Here is a 24,622-nt window from a genome sequence, read left to right on the forward strand (position 1 = left end):
CGTTAATGTTTGTTTTTTCAACAATGGATTAGCTAGGCTTCGACGTTAAGCGTTGAAGAAGTTGAAAATGTTGGTTTTTTTAATTGTTTGAAGAATAAAAAGGGACTTTTGGTTATGAACATTTATTCTGTGCGATTGGTATTATTTGGTGTTCGTGAATTTGTGAGGTAAGAATATCAAACAAGATATTCACTATCAATGTTCATGTTTTAATGTTATGTTATTGTTTGATAAAAACTTTAATTATTTTTTAATGTACTTCTAAGTATTTTGTTGTTGTTTTTATTGGGGTTGTGTCAAAATTAATCAATAAATCGTTGAACTTGTTTACGAAGTTAAGAAATATTTAAATTAATGTTTTATCCTTTTTTAAGTGCTAATGATTTTATCCTCTAAAAGACTTAATGTTATATTCGTTTCCTCCTAGTTTAAATAGTTAATAGTAGTTTTGTTATCATTACTAAAAAAATCAGTAATAGTGAATATTTTTAACACATGTTTACTAGCCATTATATGCCCAGATCTAAAAAAAATAAACACAAAAACTATTAAAACAGTCAAAAAACATTTTTTAAACACTCACTATGGCAATTTGATAGAAAGATTTCCACAGAATGTTATATTACAACCTAAACTACCAAAAAACGAATATCTTTAGTCTTTTACAGGATAAAATCACTGGCAACGAAAAAATAATAAAACAATCATTTAAATATTTTTCAACTTCGTAAATAAATTCAATGCTTTATTAATTTATTTTGAAATACCCCTGATAAAAACAACAGCAAAATACCTTGAAATACATTAAGAGAAAATATCTACCTACGTCAAATTTAGGTAGTCCATTAACTGATCAATTTTAAGGGGTGAACGTATATTTATAACAAAATTTTGTACAAATACTATTGTATACAAGATTTCCCATACTTCTAATGCCATCTTTAACAAATAGTTTTTTATACTATATGATATGTCTATTTTTTAAATAATATAAGTAATTTTTCTGACTGAATAAAAATTTTTTAACCCGTTCTTTAAATAATTATTGCGAAATAATTGCTTTTTAAATATTTGTATTCTACTTTGCTTTTCATTGCCTCTTATTTATTCACAAATAAAACTTTATTACTGAATAGGTGTTGCTACTCGGTGAGTGTCATTTGGAGCTAAACACTTATTGATTTCCAAATTATCTTCTGCTATTTTTTTGGTGAGTGACAAGTCATCTGGACCACCTGGTGATAATTGAGTAGGACTAGGCGAACTTCGGTAACTTTGTGGACTTCTGTTTTCAGCACCTGGTGAACAACTGCACGACAACGGAATATTTGGATTTCCAACTTGATGATATTCTGGAGGTGGAGTGTCTGCAATGTCTTGGAGGTTTCCTGGGAGAGGTGGAGGTGGATGTCTACCTAAAATCCAACAATAAAAACGGCATTGTTAATATTAAAAACAAAAGGCATTGCCAATATTGAAAAACAGTTACTTAATAGAATTATTTAATAAAACATTAACAGGTTAACTGCCTAGGTGATTTTCGTAAAATTCTTCTCTGGTGCCAAAGTGAATATTGTAATAAGGAGACAATAAAATATTATTTTACAAAAGCAAAATAATTTTCACAAGAAAATTAAGAAGTTACCGTTCAAAACTCAAAATCGGCAGATCTGGCCGCTTCGGCGCCAGCAGTGGATAATAGCCTCGTACGCCGAGCGGTCACGGGTCAGGTTCAGCAGTTACCTTGAGTAGTACACGTGGTGTGTTGCGTTTTATTACGGTTTTCATACGTTTTTTAGAGGATTATTGAATAAAAATGCTGCCAAATTCACGTGGTGCATATTTATTACGATTAGCAGGGAAAAAAATACAAGAAAACGGTAAGTTTTTTGTTATTTACCAGCGCTTGAAAGTGAGGTTAGAATTATTTTAGAAACTGACGAGGAAGATAACGACTCGGACACATTCGATTCTGAGAAAGACTTGTATGTACCTTCAAGGTCAGAAGATATTGATTTATCGTCTACTTCAGATGAAGATACTAGTCCAAAAAAGAAGGTGCGAAAAATTTAAACCCGTGCTGTTGTATATGAAAACAGATGTCTGGATAATGATCCGGATATTGTAAATGTTTTGTTTGAAGACCCAATCGACAGTCAAGACAATCAAGTCACTAATGAGCAGCAATTGACAAACCCAGTTGGCAATCACCTATCAGACGAAGATACTACTACGCGAAAAAATGAAACTAGTGTTGTTGTTCACAAAAATCATATGTCTAATAATGAGACGGATATTGAAAATGTTTTGTTGGAAGACCCAGTACACACACAAGAAAATGAAATCACTAATCAGTAACAATGGACGAACCCAGTCGGGAATCACCAACGATTCAAATTTGATAATACTTTCGGTCTCAATCCAAATTATGCAGCAGCTATTTCTTTAGATGAAGTAACACCGGTTTCCTGTTTTTATGCATTTTTTGACTTCAATATTATCGATTTGATGGTCGACCAAACAAACTTATATGCAACGCAACAAGTGCTTTGTTGCGTTAGATGACTGGCAACCTACGAACAGGGAAGAAATGTTGAAATTTATTGGGCCTACTTGGGTACATGGGCTTAGTTCGAATGCCTTCATTGTCACATTATTGTAGTAAAGAATCTTTATTCCGTAATTATATTGCACCAAGTTCCATGAGCCGAAATCGCTTTGAGCTTTTGCTTAGAATGTGGCACTTTTCTAATAACAACGATTGAGAAGAAGGAGACCGCTTACACAAAATTAGGCCGTTGGCGAACTTGTTTATCAAAAAATTTATCGAGACGAGAGTATAATCCCGTTTCAAGGCAGACTCCTCATAAAACAATATATACCCCAGAGAACACACAAATACGGGGTAAAACTATTCTAGCTGTGTTGCGGGAAAGGCTACACTTGGAACTTTCAGATATACGCTGGAAAAGAGAGGGACAGGGGAGCTTCAGTTCCTACAAATGTGGTAATGAATCTTTCAAGAAATTTTCTAAATGCAGGTCGTACAATTATTACCGATAATTTTTATACAAGCCTTGAATTGGATAACCTTCTTCTAGATAATTGTACGCATTTGCTGGGAACTTTGAAGGCAAACCGCAGGGGAAACCCTAAAGATGTTCTAAGTAAAAAACTTAAAAAGGGTGAAATTTGTGCCAAAGAAAATGAGAGGGGTATTTGTATCATCAAGTGGCTTGATAAGCGTGATGTATTTATTTTATCAACTAAGCATACTGACAGTTCTAAAATTATTGAAAGATTCACAGGCCCTATAAGTAAACCAGAAGCTATAATAGACTACAATGCTGGCAAAGCTTCAATCGATTTGTCTGACCAGATGTCCAGTTATAATTCTACTTTGCGGCGTTCACTGAAGTGGTACCGCAAGATCGCAATGGAAATCATACTGGGCACAACTATTGTAAATGCGCATATAATTTTCAAAGAACTATCTAATACAAACATTACAATAAGCAAGTTTCGTGAGATTGTTGTCGCAAACTTACTAAAAGGGGGTTTAGAAGCTAATAGACATGTTGATGTCCCACGGCAACCGATTACAAGAAAAAGTATAAAAAACTATACATTATTGAAAAAGGAGGAAGTGGCTGCTGTTGTAAAAAAATATTGTAGAGGATGCTACGAAAAGAAAGTTAGAGGGAAGATACCCAAAACCAGAGTAAAAAAGGTTACCACGTACTGTACGGACTGCGAAGATCCTTATTTTTGCCTTCCCGGCTTCAATGCAAAACATTTAAAAAATTAATGCATTACATTCTGTTTAAATTTAAGTGTTTCTTTTACTTTTACTTTTTTATACCCTATTACTTGTTACGCAGGTTACTTTAAATAAACATTGATTTATTATGTTTTGCCTGATTTCCAGTAATGTTGTAAAATTATTAATTTAATACGACACCTTAGACAAAAAATATGATCAATGTCCACGTCATTGCGTGAAAATAATTTCTGGGGATCTTAAGGCAAAAATTGGCAAAGAGCAATTTTTCCAGCCAACTATAGGATATGAGAGCTTGCAAGAAGAGTCAAATGATAACGGGTTGAGACTAATAAACTTTGCAAGCACTAAAAACATGATTGTAGGAGGAACAAGATTTTCTCATAAAATAATACACAAAGGAACATGGAAATCACCTGACAAAGAAACCGTTAACCAAATAAATCACGTTCTAATAGATGCAAAGTATTCTTCCGATCTCATGAATCTCAGATGCAACCGCGAATTAGGTGGTTAGATGGAGTTAAGCCGACTTAGGGATACGAGAGATCAGAAGATGAAACTGAACAGAATGACGACTAAATTTAGAGTAGGCTAGGATCCACAGAGGATTGTCCAGCCAAAGATGATGATTATAATAATAACATTAAATGAAAAAACTCCAAACATAAGAGATTCATTAATGTTTAATTGATGAGCCATAGAAACCATTTAAATTGTCTAAAACCATAGTTACTTTATACCCAATTTTAATAAAACTTTGTAATAATCCACAGATTACTGGAGAGAATGTGCTCTGTGCCTGGAGAGAGTATAATAGATAAATTTTGATGCGTCGAAAAGGCTAAGCGATTTCTTATAGTTTTAGGATAGGTTCGATTTACGAAATTACGAATTTTTAAAACAATCTATTGTCTTATATAGAAGTCCTGACAGCAGAAATCCTGACCTGTAAGCAAAAATAAAAGGGAAACACGGGGTGATATATTTCATATGTTTGCATAAAGGAATTCAGGCACCGAATTCCGGAAAAATGTGTTTCAGGTCAAAATTCTTACAAATCTTTCAAAATTAACAAAAGCATAATAAAATGACGGCATTTGCTAAGATGTCGTCGATCTAAAGCCTTCGATCGAATTTATAGGTAAAAATATCTTCATTGGGGAGATAACCATTACAATTTAGAAAAATCAGGATCGGATCTTGGAATCTTAGTGTTGTTACATATAAGAGAATGTAGTTGTCGGAGGATAAAAAAGCAAGAACAAAAGGCGAAAGAGCTGGATGAAGCAGCCAACTTCCGGTAGGTAGAAAATGTAATATTATAAGTGAGAACTAAAGTTATTTAAATTATTGCTGATAGAGATATAGAGGAACGTGAAAGAAGTTATAAAAGTAAACGATAAAATAATGTTAGTGAGATTTGTATAAAAGAGTTTATTTTATTTAACTACTTAACCAATACAATTGTAGCAAGTCAAAAATACATTGTATATAAAAATAGGAATATAAAACGTAACTTAAATATATCACAAAAGCCGTAAAAGCAAAAATATGAACAGAGTAGGTAGCAGCATAATTTTGAATTTGATAAAGAAGGGTCGGCAGTGCTCTAGATAACTAGCTTCCGGTAAAATCCTGATAGCTTTCTTTTGCATTCTAAAAATTTAGAAGTGCATTATTTGTTGAACTGCCCCATCTGATTAATTCTTAGTTTAGGTTAGAGTGAAATAAACAAAAATATGTCATTTTTAATGTTTCAAAGTTAACAACCCTTGTTGGCGAATAACAAATAATAAACTTGATAGCTGATTCATTTTGTTGTTAGACATGAGCCGATTAGTTCAGTAAGTTATATATGGTTTTTTACAATATTTTAACAGCCTCTTTGTTAGCATGATCATTATGTAAATTACTTGCAGATATAATCAAATTTTAAGTTTGATCGGAGTTAAGTTTTAGTTTGTTTGCAGCAAACCATGTGCTAGATTTAATATAAACTTCCTCAAAGGCATTTTTAAATCATCATTATTTTTTCCTAATATACCGTATGTCTTATCATCTGCGAATTGTACTGATTTGTACGGAGATATGAATTTTGGCAAATCGTTGACATAAATAAAAACAAAAAAAGGTCCTTAGGTCGAACCTTGTGGGACTCCCATGTTTTACAGATACAAAATCGGAGGGATGACCGTTTGACACTACCGCCTGGTGTCTGCCACGTAGATAAGAAGTTATGAGCTTAAGAGGGATACCTCCGATTCCATATTAATTTAATTTGTGGAGCAAAATATCGTATAAAACGCAGTTAAAGGCCTTCGACAAGTCGCAAAGAGAAATTGCTATGCGATTACTGCGTTCAAGCCACTCAATCACCTCGCTTACATTCTTGTAGTGGAACAAGCACTTCTGAATCCAAATTGAAAATTGCTAAAGTAACTATTGGACTCAAAATAGGAATAAAATTGTTGTTTGATAACCTTTTTAATCACTTTCCCAAAAGTAGAAACAATATGGGTCTGTAATTTTCAGTGTTTGAGGAATCACCTTTTTTGTACATGGGTAGTACTTTTGAGTATTTTAGTACTTTCGGAATTACTCCAGTTGATTAAATTAAATTAATAAGAGGAAGTGAAAAAACTATTTGGTAAGTTTTTTTTAATTCTGCTAATAATTTCGTGAACGTCCCTACTATTAGAATTACTAACAGACTTTATTATTTAAGAGACCCCTTCTTCTACAACGGGGCGAAAAAAGAATTGCTTGGAGAAAAATAATTGATATAATTGAAGAGGACATCGATATTAATAGTGGAAAGAGATTTAATTATATTCTCTGAAATTGTAGTAAAAAAAATATTTATTTCGTCTGCAGGTAGATCAGATTGTACCGAACTAGATACTGTATTGTTTCTTTCAAATTTACTATTTTTCAGCAATCTCTAGGTTTATTATTGAAATTGGTATTAAAATCACAGTAAGCTGACTTTTTAGCATTTTGTAATTGCCGATTATATTCAAATTTTTGTAGTTTATCTGCATCTGCAATGTGTTTAATAAGAAAAAGATTAGATCTATAAGACCTTAATTCTTTATTAAACCATTTCACGGGTGTTTTTCAGCAGTTTGTCGTACTTTTGTAGTGGAAAATGCTTTAATATTAAGTTGGTATAAGTTTCGGTAAGAAAGACTTTAAAAAATCAGGATCATTATTAATATCATAGAAAAAGTCCATCTTTGTACCAGCATAGACATAAAAATATAAGAATATTATGTTAATCTAGGGTATAATACTTAAGACATTTAGCAGTAGAAGGGAAGTAAATAGCTGACACCTTCAAGATCAAGGCGAAACAATAATCTAAACTGTCAATAATGCATTGAAAATTGATAAACATAGTATTTTACACGTTATATCATCTTGTTAATATTATTTTTCTGAGTATTTTTAACAGTTTCCGGAATGAATTAATCTTGAATTTATATTTGATTTATTAGACGTAAATGATCAGTTACCTGATAGTATTAATTGTGGTGAAGTTATTCCCAGACATCGCATTCTCCAAGCGTCCTGAAGAAGTTGCAGTCTCGCTTGTTTTCTCCATTTGGCTCTCCGGTTTTGAAACCACACCTAAAGAATTATCGTAATTAAGTTTTGGTACCTAATTTGATACCTACATTAATGGTACCTAATAATTTGGTACCTAAATAAATTTATAATATTTTGATTAAAACATTATTGTATTTATAGCTTCTTTTCGAAAGTGTACAAAAGATTGAAATCGTGAGTAGATACAAGCAGCAAGCAAGCAAGTACGCAATTTAATTAAACACAACCTGTGAGACATGTTCTGTTCACCCCTAAGAATTACGTTTGGGTGTAATAATTCATTGGAGCGAGGTGTATTAACTCGAGTTAAAAACAGGAGTCACTCTACCGCGCTACAATGCTCCAGACCATTACTTTCCCCCTATAGCACTCTGATGCGCGATAGGGGCACAACTATCAGCCAAATGCTCTTCATGTGGGAGTCCTGAGTAATAAAACTACAACATAGTTCTCCAACCGATTTAAATTAAGGACAGCATGACGCGCTTTGTTCCTGATATCCTCTAGTGACTTATCCGCCAATCGAAAATTGCTTGTTTAGACCCCAAGTTTATGTCCCGGACTATGTCCAGTCCGGAGATTTTTTGCTCAAGTGTTTGGACCCTACTTGCCCGGATTTTTTGTGTTTTTATAAAATTTTTTTGTTGGCCTGAGCCGTTTTTTATGTTTTTTTATTATTATTTTTTGTAGGTTGTCTATGTGAGGGTCCTAGTGATGTTATTTTGGTTCTCACCCCTTGGGGCCCACACAGTGCGGCGATTTGCAGTGTTTATCGACTTTTAGAGCTACGAACTGCCTACGCTCTGTTGGCTTTTTTGTTTTTCTCTCTGGTGATTTTATTTGTTTGTTTACTTGTTTTGATTTTCTCTCGCGTATTTGTTCTATTTTCTCCCACTACTTTTTATTTAGTTAGTATTTGCTTTTCTTTAGGTACTTAATTTATTCCACTATTTGTTGTTTGGGCCTCTTATGTTTCCAATGGTGGAAAGCGTCATATCTCATGATCTTTCGCAGTATGGGACTATGGTGGTTTTCTAGTTCTGCGGATTAAATCCTAGCTCTATCCTTCATTATTTTCGTCTGTAATAAAGCGTATGTAAGTATCGGAAGAATGATACTATTTATTAATCTCATTTTGGTTTTTATCGTTAATTTGCTTTTTCTATATGTGAGTCCTCTAATGGATGCTTTAGCCATGTTGGCTTTTTGCACTGTGGCGTCTACGTGCTTTTTAAATGGCAGTACTTTATCCATGATGACTCCCAGGTATTTGACTTCCCTTTTCCCCTCGATGGGATTGTTCTGTACAAAAAGTTGTTGCTCTGGTTGCTGATGTTTCCTTTTGAATAGTACCGCTTGCGTTTTTTCGGAGTTTATGGCGATTTTCCATCTAATACTGCAAACGCAGTTTGCAGGTTGTTTACTACTATGCCAACATTTTGGTGCTTGGCCGCTATTGTAGTATCGTCTGCATAAAGACTTAATGGTATTCCTGGTGTTCTGGGACGTCTGAGGTAAATATTGGTACAGTAGGGGTGACCATTCCCTGTGGCACTTCAACCTCCGGAGTTTCGAGTTCGGACAGGACTGGTCCTATGCGAACTCTGAAGCTCTGGTTGCTCAAGTAGAAAGATCAGTCTCGTCATTGCCTCGCTGTAGCCATATTATCTCATTTTGTATATCAGCCTTTATTGGATCAGACTCTGTCGAAAGCTTTACTTACATCGAAGAAAGCTGCTCCGGTGTACTGTTTATCGTTAAATCCAGCGGCTATGTACTCCGTTAGTCTAAGTACTTCTGGAGTCTACTCTCTGAAGTCTAACTGTGCTTCTGGAATTAGTTCAAGTCTGTCTGTTTCGACTTGTAGTCTGCTTAAGATGAATCTTTCTACAATTTTCCTAGTTGCTGGGTGTAAGCTAATTGGCCTGTAGTTTTATGGGAACTTACTGTCTTTGCCTGGTTATGGAATCATGATGACGTGGGCCTCTTTTCATCGATTTGAGAATTTTCTGAGATACAACTCATGATTATTATCTATTTGGATTTAAGTATTATTACAAACTAAAGTTACTACAAATAATAAACTAATAAAATTATTCAACTTTACATCGATGAACTGGACTACCTGGAAAACCGGTTTCAGTCTATTTTTAAATCACTTTTTAAAAAAATCATGCCAGCTTCAAGTAAACAAGCCTCTGCGTGTTATAAATTATAGGAATCTGTTTATCTCTAAATGGATCCAAGCGACAAAAAGTTATATCATATCGTTTGGATTCTTTTTGACATTTTCCATTTCAATCATTTGGTTTTCTTTTGATTGACGTGTTATCGTAAGCTGCTTCTGATAATGCTCCTTAAGTTTATATTTTTTGGGGCTAAAATATATAAAACCAGTGGAAGAAGTACTTTGATTTTGAATATGGCCTAAATCCCAGCAGATTATGCATTGGGTAATGACATTGTTGCATGTGAAATAACGAAGGACGACTTCTTTGGCATTTCACAAATAGAAAAATCTATAACTAACCAGAAAACAAATACTAACTACAAAAAAAATTGGCTTAAAGCTAGAGTAATAATGTTAGACAAGGACAATCCTCAGTCCATTTTTATGAAATATTTTCACAAAGAGAGTGAAGAATTTAAAGAAATAAATATAAAAGAGGTTACCAAAGGTAGGTCCCCCTATAATAATAACAGTTTTTTCGCAACCAAACTTTTTAAACTATCGAGTCGGAAAAATAGCTGATCTTAAAACGTCGATGTCCTTTGTACCAATTGATGTAAAAAATTTTTATACAAACTTAAGAGATGCGAATTTTAAAGATGACATAGAGGGATTTAGAGAGACTATTGATTTTGAAGTGGAAACGCTTAATTAATATTGATGTGTTACTAAAAAAGATAAGTTTATAATTGAATAGTACGAACAACTTATCAATGTTCTGTTATTTAATAAAACGATCTACGTAAACAGTAGTTTTATATAAAAAATCTAAAACCTATATGTAGCATTTAAACAGATTCACAAACGTTGTGACGCTTAATTCTGTCAAACGTATGCTTAGCATACCTTTCAACATAATTAAAGATGAATTAATAAAACTAGGTCTAACTTCTGTTTAGTTGCTCCATAGGAGTAACTTAGCCTGCCTTCAGTCACATACTCATTTTCCGAAGACAAAGTTTCATATCACCTTTACCAGAAAATCTTGTACTACCTGAATCTTTCCTTATTCTTCTTCTTAAAGTGTCTATCCGTTCCGGATGTTGGCGATCATCACAGCTATCTTTACTTTGTTTATTGCAGCGCGGAACAGTTCAGTGGTAGTCGTTTATACCACTTTCGTAAATTTTGAAGCCAGGAAATGCGTCTTCTTCCCGGTCCTCTTTTACCATTTACCTTCTCTTGGAGAATCAGCTAGAGAAGACCGTAACGTTCTTGATTTCTCATTACATGTCCTAGATATTCCAACTTTTTAGTTTTGACGGTCATGAGAATTTCACATTCTTTCCCCATTCTACGCAGGACCTCCACATTAGTAACTCTGTCAACCCAGGATATACGTAAGATGCGCCTATAACACCATATTTCGAAAGCTTCGAGCCGATTCATAGATGCAACAGTTAGTGTCCACGCTTTCATTCCGTACAGCAGAACTGTGAATATGTAGCAGTTCAATAGACGGCATTTTGTTTTTAATGATATGTCTCGAATGCTGCTTTTGCTTTTATTATTCGCTGTTTAATTTCTGTTGAGTGGTCCCATTGGCTATTTTAATTGGTGCCTAGATATGTATATTGCTCGACTCTTTCGATATTCTGTTGGTTGATTGTAAGTTGAGCGTTTAGTATTTTTTTTTTTACTAATTGTCATAAATTTGGTTTTCTTTATGTTAAGAGCTAGTCCGTATCTGTTGCTGACTTCTGTTATGCAATTTGTTAATATCTGTAAGTCATTCAGATTATCGACAAAAACTATAGTGTCATCCGCATATCTAATGTTATTCAACCATTCACCGTTTATTAGTATTCCTTTCGCACAACCGTCTAAAGCTTCATTAAATACCCATTCAGAATAAATATTGAACAACAATGGAGACAAAATACAGCCCTGTCGTACTCCACGTTCTATTGCAATTTTATCAGTTAACTGGACTTCTATTTTGATTCCTTTCCTTATTAAGTTCGAACAAACATCGTAACGAATACGCATAGCCCAGAATGTCACATGTTTAAAATGTAGCTTATCCGGACACCAGGAAGCTAATTGTCTAAACATTTCATCCCCTAACCCTTCTTACAATGAAACAATGCAAAAAATGATGATATAAAATAAACCTACAATTTCAAATACTATTTCTTACACACCTACTACTCAAGCAGTAGCAGTCTTATATTTACCAATAAAACCAATTTTCTTCCTCAGTTAACACTACAACCATAATCGATAAATCGTCTGACTCATACTCTATTAACCAAAAACAAAATTCAACTTTATCTGAAACAAGTCAACCCTTACCATCAAATAAAAATAAACTTATTGATACTCTTGAATTTTTCAACCAACTTCGGAAAGAACCGTATAAGATGTAGCCCTACGACTTGCCGAAGACCACTTTAAAAAACCTAAGCTTCATTAAAAAGAAAACCAAAACTAATGACAGAAATTTAACAAATAAGATAATAAATTTTCAAACATTGCTAGAACCAGTAAGAGAATATCTAGAAATCAAAACAGATTTTTTTAGCTTTAATCAAATACTAGATCTGTTCGAAAATATACTAGGAAAAAAAGACATAGTCAATGTAACAAAATTGTACTCAAGACTCTCAAGCACTTTTAGAGTTTCTAGTTATTCAACATCCATATTACACTGATAACAGAATGAAAACTAAAAGCGCCAAATTAAGACGAAAACTTTTTAAACACTTAAATATATACTCAGTAGCGCGAACGTTAGAAGATGATTCCGACTCATCTGTGAATTATTTTTAAAAATGATTACATGTGATTCTTTATTTCAATGCAACTTAAATAGTTTTTATACCCATTTTAATAAACTAAGCCCATTCAGCATTTTGTAGCCAGGATTCCATTTGGATGAATGAAGTTTCTTTTTCTGATTTGAAATCTAAAATCAAATTTAACTTGTTTAGTGCGTCGAAAAACATGTGGAGTGTATCGCAAAATAAACTGAAAGAAATTGAACAATTACTACAACTGTGGCCCCAACCAACATCGAACAGACCACACCAAGTGAGAATAACGCGTTTGCGGCTAGGACACAGTAACTTAACCCATAAATATCTTTTTACGCGAACTGTGTCACCAATATGCAAAAATTGCCAAACAACTCTTTTGGTGAAACATATTCCTTACGCTATCGAGCCTACATTTTTTTAATTTTACCATAGCACACCACGTCAAACAAAAAACGTTTTACCGGTATTGCATTTACATATCCATCTTTATAGAAATCTCTACAAATGACCATTTGCGCATATTTCCCTCTATTTAGAACTTTAGAGAGGACACGAACAATAACTTAATACCACCAACTGGTGATCTTTGGACCAAATAGTAGGCGTTTGTATTCGATTTTTGTTTTTGAGGTAATAGGAGTCCACTGAGCAATATCAAGGAATGGACTTCTTACAACTTAAGCCCAAGATTGTCTTTTAGTTTTCATTGCTAGAAACCAATCTAGTGTTAGCATGTGAATTAATTAACGACTTACGGCGGGAACATCAAACAAAAATAGATCAAGATACTCAAAGAAATCTTCTCCACGAAGTCAATCTTTATAGTCGAAGACGTATTAAATATCCTTCTCTTTTCAGATGTAATAACGCTGCAAATTTAATTGCTGTCATGAAAATCAAGACAGGGTTGAAAATAACGTAGTCGCAGTTTTCTTTACTAACGAATACAGATTTGGATTTTATCCAGATTCGTGTCGAATAAAAATATGGAGACGATTGGAAATTATCGAAATGTTTGAAGAAAGTCTACACTTACAGAACTGGTACTTTAATCGTATGGGGCGCAATCATTATCAGCGACAAAACCGATCTTTTTTTTCAAATCGTTTTCTGACAGCTTAGCAGTAAATCGATACTCTTCTTCAACCTAGCATCAAACTGGTTGATCAAAGGGGTAATAAATATATTGCCATGGTTAGCACAATCTCCAGACCTCAATCCTATTGAACATGTTTGGGATTCTTCAACAAAGTATCGCTCCACATATAGTCAGAAAATTTATTTTAAGCGGATATTAACAATAATATCATTTTAATTTTGGTAGTGGTGTAAGAGCTGCACAAAATAAAGAAAGATGCAACATTAGCCCAAAAGGAACAATAAAAACCTTGGAAGAATAGTAACAATCATAATTTCTATAGATGCTAAAATGTAAATAATAATTAGGACAAAAGAGTACATAGAAACATTGCATTTAAATATGTACATAAAAATGGTATATGATTTCTCGTCTAGGTTAAAACAAAAATGATTCCTCGTAAGTGTTCCTTGTCGTTTTAGACCGACAGTCCTCGGTTAATATTAAGGCAGTCCAAAGAAAATCATAAATAAATTAAACTTAAACCCTATGGCAAAGTTAGTGGGCCCAAATCAGTGATAACTAAAATAAATTCACAAACTGGGTTGCAAATTCCGGAAATCCAAAACAAGTTAAAACCAAAATAATCCTTTACGCGTTTTTTGCGTGAAAATTGAATATTTTTTTGTAAAGTAAATTTTCTTTTGTAAAAAATGTTTTTCTTTTGCGCCATTTTACGAATCGATAGAGAAGTATTGTTTCTATTTTTAAAAAGATTTGGTATAAGAGCTACTGCTGCTCTAAGGATGCACTTAAAACTTTATTAGATTTCACGATAAGAAACCTGTAAAAAAAGGTAGTGAAAACTCAAGTCGGGAAAAAGAAAAATTTTACCTTGGAAAAGCTGCAGAAAATTATAAAAATTTGATTTTCAGAAAAACCTAGGTTTAAGTCTAAATTTCCTTTTTTGCTTATCTATGACATTTTTAGTACACAAAAAGGAATAAAGGATTGATGTTGAATTTCGTATTGAATTCCGACGGTCTATATGTGCGGTTTCCTAATTATACCTATACGTATATTTGTTATTATATAGGTGTTAAAATTTTTTTTAAAAGTATATTATAACATTTTCTACTAATAAAAAAAGGTTTTCTACAGCTAAAAAAATTATTCTAAACAAAGTCTTTTGGTGTTATTATAGCTTTAGAAAAAATCTATGCTAGGCTGTAGATGAAGTTCACTTTGAACTAGTTGGGAATATAAGAAAGTCTTGATAGTGTATGCTCTAGAACAAAAAACACTTGCGATCGTCTTGGTATAGAAATTTCGGAAACATGAAAACTTAGAATTAAAAAAAAAATAAGAAACAAAATTATTTATTTTTTATACTTTGATAGAAAAGATGATTCAATCTTTTCAACCAGTCAAACGATCGGTTTAGAAAAGAAACAAATGACATTATTGATGCTATAGGTAAATAATTGACGTTCGGATTGAGTAAATTTTTATTAAATTTTATTAAATTAAAATAAATTTTTCGTTAAATCAAAATGATGTCAAATGTATCTCAGATCAATTTAATTTTAACTACTCAGAACTGGAGGCAGTTCGACTTTCAAAAACGGACAAAACTAAAAGTTTACTCCTTCAACCGTTTTTGAATGGATAAATTGGTTACTTGTTTATGACAGAGACACAAAATTTAATAATTTTAAACAATTGATTATAAAATTCGTGGCCACAAACTGCACTTACGAACGAGGCTTCTCCAAGTTAAGCATTGTAAAAACAAAATTTCGGTCGACAACGAAATAAGACCGATTAGAAAATAATATGATGCCGTTTATGGAGTAAAAAAAATGGTAAATTATAGTTTTATATGATTATGATGTTGTTATATTGTTATGTTTGAAGATACTTTATTACTTATGAATAACGCATAATAATAGTTGACGCATACTCGTTAACTTATTGTTTATAATAAAATTTTAAAATATTAGTCAAAAGACAATTAACAGAAAATTTTGAGTGACAACATTAATAATTATGCTTCGGAGAAAAGGGAATTATTAAGTCATTAGTTAAATAATAAAAATATAAATAATAAAAAAGGACCAAAGTGCTAAAATATGGAGGCGCAAGGGTCGGATTCTTTATACAAGAGTTGTTAAATCAAATCGAAGCAGGAAGATTAAATTGAAGCAGGATAGGAATTTCTTGATGAGGAATTTCTCCAGGTGGAATTTATTATAACTATCCTCCATTTTCAAAAAAGGTGACAAAAGGTCAACAAATAACTATAGAGGGATCAGTGTAATTTATTCAATTGCAAGAATCTTTTTCACAATTATAAAAGAAAAAATAGCACAGCACATGGACTATTATGGCAAAGAACATGCCAGACTCTGAAATACCAGATCATGTCTAGATAATATATTCATTATTAGACAAGTGGTAGAAAGAAAATAACAAAGAGAAAAATATTGAAACACATATGACCTTTCTCGACATAGGAAACAACTATGGAAAGCAATGAGAAAAATGCACGGTAGAAATAAATGGATGAATATTACGCAAGGACTATGTATATAAAGAAACGGAGGTACAAATAAAGTTAGGCAATAAAGTAACAAAAACAATCACGGCAACGAAAGGCATAGAAAATGCAGAACAATCGGCAGACCAGTACAAGAGCATATATTACATTCACTACTTCCCACAAATGACCAAGTCATTTTTGCACAAAATAGGAGTTCATAGAATAATAAGGAAATTAAAAAAAGAATATTAATTTTGGGGACTCAAGATAAATATGTATAAGAACGAATTCTTATGTATTGGATCAGAGTTGGTAGATTTAGATGTAAGAAGGGACTGTTAAGAGTTGTCAGAATTAGGGTCAATGATAAGCCGAAATGGTACTTGTATGAAAGATATTAAATGAAAATAGCACTGGGAAAACAAGCTACGAAAACATTCTATAGAGTAATATTGAACAACACTCTTATTAAAGAAAATAAAAAAAGCATTTTTCAGAGCACAGTGCTGAATATTACCCTATAAAAACAGTTGAATTGGAGTGTATGAGAAGATGTATACAAATCACCAGAGAGAATAGAATAATAACAAAGGAAATATGAAACAGAATCGAAGTAGAATGCTCAATTACAAAAAACTTAAAAGAGAGAACCCTGTATTGGCACGTAAAAAGAATGCCAGAGCACAGGTGGACAAAAAGAATATTGGATTCGGACCTACCGGGAAGGGAGAGAAAGACTTGCTACACGATGAAAAACGTACATAGGAAATGCAATAATAGATAGAGACCTCATAGAAGATGAATGGTTGAATAAAATATTGTAGACGACCAAAATCACGAACTAATAATGGAAAAAAGCCGAAGAAGAAAAAGCAAACCTAGATAACTTAACTTTTGGGGCGCTCTTTTACGATCTGGGCACCCACAAGAAAAAATCCTAAACACGCCTATGTCATCAATGATAATACATACTTATAAAGGTATACAGGCCATACAGTTAATTCAATATACCGTCCATTTATTAAAAATTATTCATCTATTGCCTCAAATAATTGATTAATTATCAAAAATATATAGTTCTGATATCAAAAAATTTACCTATTTTTTCCAGCAACATAAAAAAATATTAAACCAAAACCACACAGGTAGGATGTAAATTTTGTTTATCATCAAAATAAAAACATAAATTATTTTGTTCAGTAACAACTTCTTAAAGATACCAGCATTGATACTGCCACACATTAGATAGAACGGAATAACACGAACCTTTCGTACCCAAAAAAACCTAAAAATGTTTACAAGGAGCAGTATACAGATCAACTGATTGAAAATTTTACATAGGACAAACATCTCGAACCTTAAAACATTTCATGCTTTAACACAAAAAATACACAATCGAAGTGACTGAATCATGTATTTAGTAATAAGTTTAAAATCATACTCATGTTAATGCCTAAGAAAATTGATAATTGTTTAAAATATTTTTCAAATGACAGAAATTTATAGCAGTAATATTAAAATAAAATTTACAGGAGCAAAGGTTTAGAATAAATTTCCAGAATTTTTTGGGTAAAAAAATGAAATACAAACATCTAAAATTCCATGAATGTAATAGAAAAACGAAAACAACAACTTTTACTCCAAAAATTAATTTACAACGTTTAAGTCAAGAAATTTTCACTGTAAGAAATTTTAATTGTATTAAATTTCACATAATAATATAAACAGGTACATACCTGAACCCTAGCTTCAGATAAGCTAATCCTCAGCGCAACTTCCTCTCTTAGAAAAACGTCTGGGTAGTGGGTCTTCTGAAACAACGCTTCCAACTCTTGCAACTGCTGTGGACTAAACGTTGTTCTATTTCTTCTTTGTCGTCTTCTACCGAACATATACTCAGTCAAGAGATCTCCAGGCAACGAGGGCAAATACGGCCCTGCCATTTGCGGGCTTTTCGTTAACGCAGTTAAAATCAAACTGTGCCTTCGGAATAGCATGTAATAGTTGAAATTAAAGGAGACTCCACCCTGCGTTTGTTTTCATTGGCGCTTGATGGACGCCTTCCAGGCGCCGTGACGCTTGGAACGCCGACGCATTGCTTCCCTTAATGAGATAATGCTATTATTGGTGCGCCGAGTTAACTGCAACAAGTCTGTTGTTCCTCCTTTACTCGATTTTGCGGAGATTTCGGTAGCGGGTTGTTATACAATTTAGTACACCGTCTTTTTGTTTATCTTAGTTTTTGGAATGGTTAATTCTTCAGCCTTAAAGATTTTTAAATATAATTTCTTTTCATTCAAGAATTTACTGTTACAATTTTTAATTAAAGCTTGTTTTTAATTTAAAATAGTCACATCCCAAGTAAATATTTTCTCCCTTTTAACGATCACTTCTTTATTTTTATTTCATATCCAAGGTTTTATGAGAAATAATTAGGAAAACAAATAAAAACTAAATTAAAACACACTAATATTTTTAAAATTTTTTAAATTTATGTCAACCATACAACGCAATTATAGAAAAAGCAAACACAATAAACATTCTATTTAAAAAATTCAGGAACGAGGGACCTTATGTATCAATACACTCGTAACACAGTTAAGGAAAACAAAAAGAAAATTATTAAAGATAAAAAGCTTTCAAATTTAATAACAATGGTATTCATTACTGCATTAGCATATACAGAGTGAGTACCGCACAATTACCTCTGAAACGTCTTGCAACATTTATATAAATTTTGGTTGGTGAGGGTCTTGTAATACGATCGATCTTATGGTATTATTTATGGGTTATTCAGATTTTCCGTTTTTCTGGAACTATAACAAAATTTTGTATTTAAATGGAATGGAAATATATATATTTTTTAAAATCCATAAACAACACTAAATATTTTTCATGTGTTCCTTAATAAAATAAAACACTAAGATAGCTATGACAATAAGTGAGTCTATTTAAAATAAAGTTCATTGTTCCCGAAGAACAGAAAATCTGATAAAAATGTAGATAGTACCACAAGATCTGATGTATTACAAAATGCGTATATTAGAAAATTAAACGAGAACTCCCTAAGTAAAAAAATGGTAACCAAAAAAGATTACAAAAGAGTTTGTTGTCCCTCAACTCCCAACAAAGTAGTCTTTACGTTAAGTTAGTTAGTTATGAACTCCATAGTTGTTTATTACTGTCCTACATCTGTAAGTCAAACTCATGATCAGATGGTCAATGTCTTGATGCGATATTCTGTATAACTCCAATGAAAAGCCCTCAAACAGCTGCTGCCTTGTATTGAACGCAGTTATTTTGTTGTAAAATGCGCCTGTATAATATCCATCATACAAGCTCAATTGGGTTTAAATCTGGAGATCGTGCAGGCCATGGTAAAACCTCAATTTCATTATCTCCGAGGAATGTTTGCACGCCACTGGCAGTATACGGATGCGCATTGTCGTGCATTAATTGAAATTATTGACCAGCTTGTTGTGCAAAATGTTCAACAATAGGTTCGAAAATATTATCGTGGTAGTCTGTTGCATTTAGAAACCGTTCTAGATAAACTAGATTGGTTCTTCCACCAAGAATGATGCCACTCGATACCATTATACTGCCGCGTTACTGTCTTTGTACGATGGCCAATCGTTTAGCATTACCAGTTCGTCTCCAAATTCTTTTCCATCTTGTATCTGGTACAAATCAAATCGAGATTCTGGTACAAATCAAATCGAGACTGCAACCTAATAAAATGGTTTTTAATCTAGAATGTTATACTTTTACGGCCTGTATGACAGTCAGCATAGCCACTAGTTTCTTGATACCTTAAGGGCGCGAAGGGCCTCAGCAATGTCTTTTTGACTTCTACAAGCTCGAAGCATCCCCATAACACGCCACAACGTTTCGCGATTTAAATGATTTCTCTCCATTATTGGCAATTGCAAAACCAAATAAAAATCCACATAGACATCGAAAACATTTTTGTAGCCATTCTTATCAGCATTACCGTCCAAGTTAGTAAAATAATCGACAAAACAACAAAAAAAGATTTAAAAAATATAATTATTTTTGTATTTTTGCAGTATTTGACATTTTAACCTGGAATGCAAATGTGGTATCTACCACTAAAATACATAGGGCAGCATACTTCAAAATACGGGTGGTTTAGGGTCGTTTTTTATATATCTGCTAATGGTGCAGTTAAAAGACGACGCAATTTATTAAATTATAATAAATATTGGAAAGATCTTTGATATCAGTCTTATTATTAATAGAATTTTGATCTTTTTTAAGTAAATCATCTCCAATATACATATTTTTTTGTTTTTTTTTGCTCTTTTTCCAAAATCCGTATATTTTAACAATAAAAAATTGCTATTTTCTAGAGAATACTTCTAAGGCTAAGGTTGTAGTGTGTAATTTGTTGGTTTGTACACTATATTTGTGTACAAAAACTCATTTATGTAGATATTGGTGTGTTTGTACAATATATGTTGAATTGCTCTCTTCATAATTTATTTTATGAATAACATCAAGAAACCGTAACAGAAATGAAAAGTCATAATTATTTATATTCTTCGAATTATCTTAATTGCAGCTCTGTATTTTCGCAAGTATTCTGTTTTGGTTACATTCATTTTCATTCCTGTTTGTTCGTAATCCTGTTTCGTCATCTTTAAGTTTACTTAGCATGTAGCTTTCACCGATTTTGATTTTCATACCTGACCATTTTCTCTTTTTCTGTAATTTTCCTTAAATATTAATTTTAAATAAAGTAAGGTGTGGGTAACATCCCTGTTTAAGACCCTTCGTTACTCAAAACTATTCTGAAAAGGAAATTTTCGTCTTAATAACTCAGTGAATTCTTATAAATGTTGTGTAGGGCTCTGATATACGTTTTCTGTAGGTCTTTTCTTATCAACATTTTAAATAGAGATGTAAAGGTACTGTGTCGTAGGTCTTTTTGAAGATCTATGAAGGCAACATTGGTAGCAAGATTTCTAGCAACCCGTTTCTCTATTACTTCTAGAGTAAAAATATTATCCATAAAGGACCGTCCTGTTCGCAAGCCGCCCTATTTCTTGATACTCCGCATCTATTGGTTTTTAATGATTCGGCCATACAACCTTCCCAGTCTAGCTAGTGACGTTATTGCCTCTATAATTATCGTGTACTCTTCTGTCTCCTTTTTTCTAGATGGAGCTTACATATATGCTAAATTCCAATATGTAGGAATATTTGGGCTTTTAATTTATTTATTAAAAATATCACCTTATATTTTTAGGTGATATTTACATCAACAGGATGACTGGACCATGTTTCACTAGTTCAATGGAAATTTCTTCAGGCCCTGGAGATTTACAGTTCAACATTGCTCTTAATTTCTTTTTAATTTTACTTTTACTTATTAACTGTACTTTCTCTTCGTTATTATTGTTAACTTCGTCAATTTTTCCCAAACATACAATTTTTTTGTTCTGAAATAGGTCTATATTTTCTGTTTTATTCCTTTCTTTCTTCGTAAATTTTTAATAAGTTTTCAAGCTTGAGTTACTCTACTGCCTCCTAGATATTTCTCCATATTTTCACATTCTTGCTTTCAGAGTTCATTTTGTTTTATGACACCATGCTTTTGGTTTCTTGGTTCAGTGATACATAGGTTTTTCTGTTTTCTGGATCTTATTAAAGTCTTACACGTCTTTTTCTTTCGATTTGCTGTTTCTTTTACCTCACCTGTGATCCATTCGAAAGTTTCTTTTCTGCTATTGTCCAAAGATCCCAAAGCCTTAATTGCTGCTTTGTGAATGTATTCTTTTACTAACTGGTACTTCTGTTCTGCTGTGTCTATTTCATCTACAGTTCCTAGCTTTGCCGGCAGCCTTACATTGTAAAGAAGTCATGTAGATTTTTAATAACTCTGGGCCCATAACGGTTTCATAATATTGTTCTGAAGCTATTTTCTTGTGGCAGCTTAAATTAATTACTATGTAAATGGGAATAAGCCACAATTAAAGGTTAAAATACGTTTATTGACGTTTCAATTTCCACTTCAAAAATCGTTCTCAAAATACAAACATTAGTATTTTTGTATACTAATGTTTGTATTTTGAGAACGATTTTCGAAGTGGAAATTGAAACGTCAATAAACGTATTTTAACCTTTAATTATGGTTTATTCTCATTTAAATAGTAATGAATCATGTAGATTTATCACTTAAGCTATCGATATTATATTTTTTTGCTTTAGGTTTGGAATCGGCGCTATTTTCGTTTTCGGTTTGTGTGCTATTCTTTTTATAGCTTAGATACAAAAATGTTATTGTTAGACCAACATTTTGCATTATGATAGGCCGTTACAATATTTGTTTTTAGTTTTGTATTTTGTGGCTGGATCAAGTAGTCAACCATTGATTGCAATTCCTTTGGCTATATCCATGTAAATTTATGAATTTCGTTGTGCTGGAAAAAACCTTTAAGTCTTAGCTTTGACATATTATGTCTAAGAGTCGTTTACCATTGTTGTTTACTTTTTCTTCACCGTATTTTTCCACTATGGGTTTGCTCTGTTTTGTTTTGACTCTGGCGTTAAAGTCTTCTAATAAGCCGATTATTTTATTCTGATTTATATATATATATATATATATATATATATATATATATATATATATATATATATATATATATATCTATATATATATTATATATATATATATATATATATATATATATATATATATATATATATATATATATATATATATATATATATATATCTATATATGTAATAGTAATTTACTTGAAATAAGATAATCGATAAAATTTAAGTGTTGGGTTTTTTATCTGAAAGTTATAAAAATATTGACATTTTGTATACAATGGCAAAAAATGTGTAGAAATACAATATTGGTTAATGATTATGTAGATAAATGTTAAATACTAAAATGTTTTAGCCTTCATCTAAATAAAAATAAAAAAGTATTTTTTGTTTTGACCCTGATGACCCTGTATTTCGGAACCATCTTGAAAGCAATGCAGCAAAGACTGTAGAAAGTGACACAAACTCACATTTAATTTTGGAAAATTGCAATGTAAACTCGTGAGTCGAGAGTAATTCAGATATTTTTAAGAGCTGCATTATCAACGTAAGGCAAAGAACAAAACAAAATAATGAAAATGCATTCATTTTTCCAAAGGCGAACGAGTATATTTCATAGTGAGCCTGAAACAGCACGGCAGAGTTAATAACTCCCGGAATATCCCGGAATAAGATTCGCTACAGCGCTTCCGGCATATTCTGGATCGAGAATCGAGGTGATGATCCACACACTGTTGCCATTGTTCACAGGAACAAAGAATGGATCTGGTATATTCTTAATATTCTGCATTGTCGCGATGAGAAGATTGCTATAAATACTCGGATTCGGATTACTTTTGCTTTTTTGCCTACAGGGTGGCTACTTTCTTCTTTACTTAAGTAATTACACGTGTTGGCTTTTATAGAACAGGTAGCAGATAAATACGGCAATAGTGTTAACAATCTTATCTCTTATCATTCCAATCGCTTAAATTTTAACCTTGCAATAAAAAAACATTTAGTTTTTAAAGACAAGATATTTTTGCATATTTTTTTTTATTTAAAATTAAAAGTATTTGAAAGCTTACTAGTGGTTTCATATTATAATGATACATTGTTTTCGGGTTTATAGACTATGATCTGTATTTTACGTTTCGTCTGAGACTGCGGTACACATTATTAAAGGCTGTTTTTGACACTTGGCATTGTCCTCCATTAATTATCATATTACCTTAAAATACTTTATGAGACTAATATTAGTCTCTGTTCGCCAGACATTCTATGAGTAGAAGGTCCTAATATAGGCCCCCATTAAAAATTGGACATGCCAGGGTAGCGCCATCTCTTAAAAATAGGTTAAAGTTAAGAATGCATTCAACAAATTTCTGATATTTATTTACGTTAAGTTGTAATTATCGATTTTGTTGTATTTGGAAAAAATTTTTGTTTAAGTGTGATGCGTTAAACTATAAAAAAATTGTAATCATATTATTTTTATGTACAATGTGGACCCCTATAGGTTGCAAATATGGGCCTTATTTGCACCAGAAAACTATTTCGATCATTCACCAGTTGCTTTTTTTTCAGATCAGCTATGCCTCGAAGCAAATCCAAATATTAGTGAAAAAATATAAGAAAAAATGAAGGCCTGAAGACATTGGACATTGTTAGCAATAAAATAATGGGTTTAAAAAATGCCAGTAAAAGTTTTAACGTACCAAGATCTTCTTTGCAAATATTCCTGAAAATTCAGAGGACTAGAGGCTTAAATGGAGAGGACATAATTTCAACTTTACTTGGAAGAAAAACAGTATTAGGAAAAGAGATCGAAGCGAAATTAGTTCAGTATATTTCAGCAATGGAAGCTGTATATTTTGGTCTAACATGAAAAGACATTTGCAGAATCGCATACACATTAGTTACAAAAAATTGATTAACTTATTAATTTAAAAACATTATATTCCTATTATTATAAAACAAAATAACATTCCAGGAAGAAGCTATGTTGACGATTTCTTAAGGCGCCATAATACTTCGCTATCACTTCGAAGACCCACTG

General features: G+C 32.3%; 1 protein-coding gene across 1 annotated transcript; it reads right to left on the minus strand.

Moving 5' to 3' along the window:
- Positions 1-1,125: 1,125 nt before the first annotated feature.
- Positions 1,126-17,945, minus strand: LOC140448243 (uncharacterized). Its single transcript, XM_072541347.1, has 3 exons — positions 17,739-17,945; positions 7,300-7,414; positions 1,126-1,415 (listed from the first exon to the last, which is right to left on the minus strand). Exons 1-3 carry the CDS (start codon positions 17,943-17,945, stop codon positions 1,126-1,128), a joined length of 612 nt encoding a protein of 203 aa, XP_072397448.1.
- Between the last annotated feature and the right edge of the window lie 6,677 nt (positions 17,946-24,622).

Source organism: Diabrotica undecimpunctata, chromosome 8, assembly GCF_040954645.1.
Source record: "Diabrotica undecimpunctata isolate CICGRU chromosome 8, icDiaUnde3, whole genome shotgun sequence".
NCBI classification, from domain to species: Eukaryota; Metazoa; Arthropoda; class Insecta; order Coleoptera; family Chrysomelidae; genus Diabrotica; species Diabrotica undecimpunctata.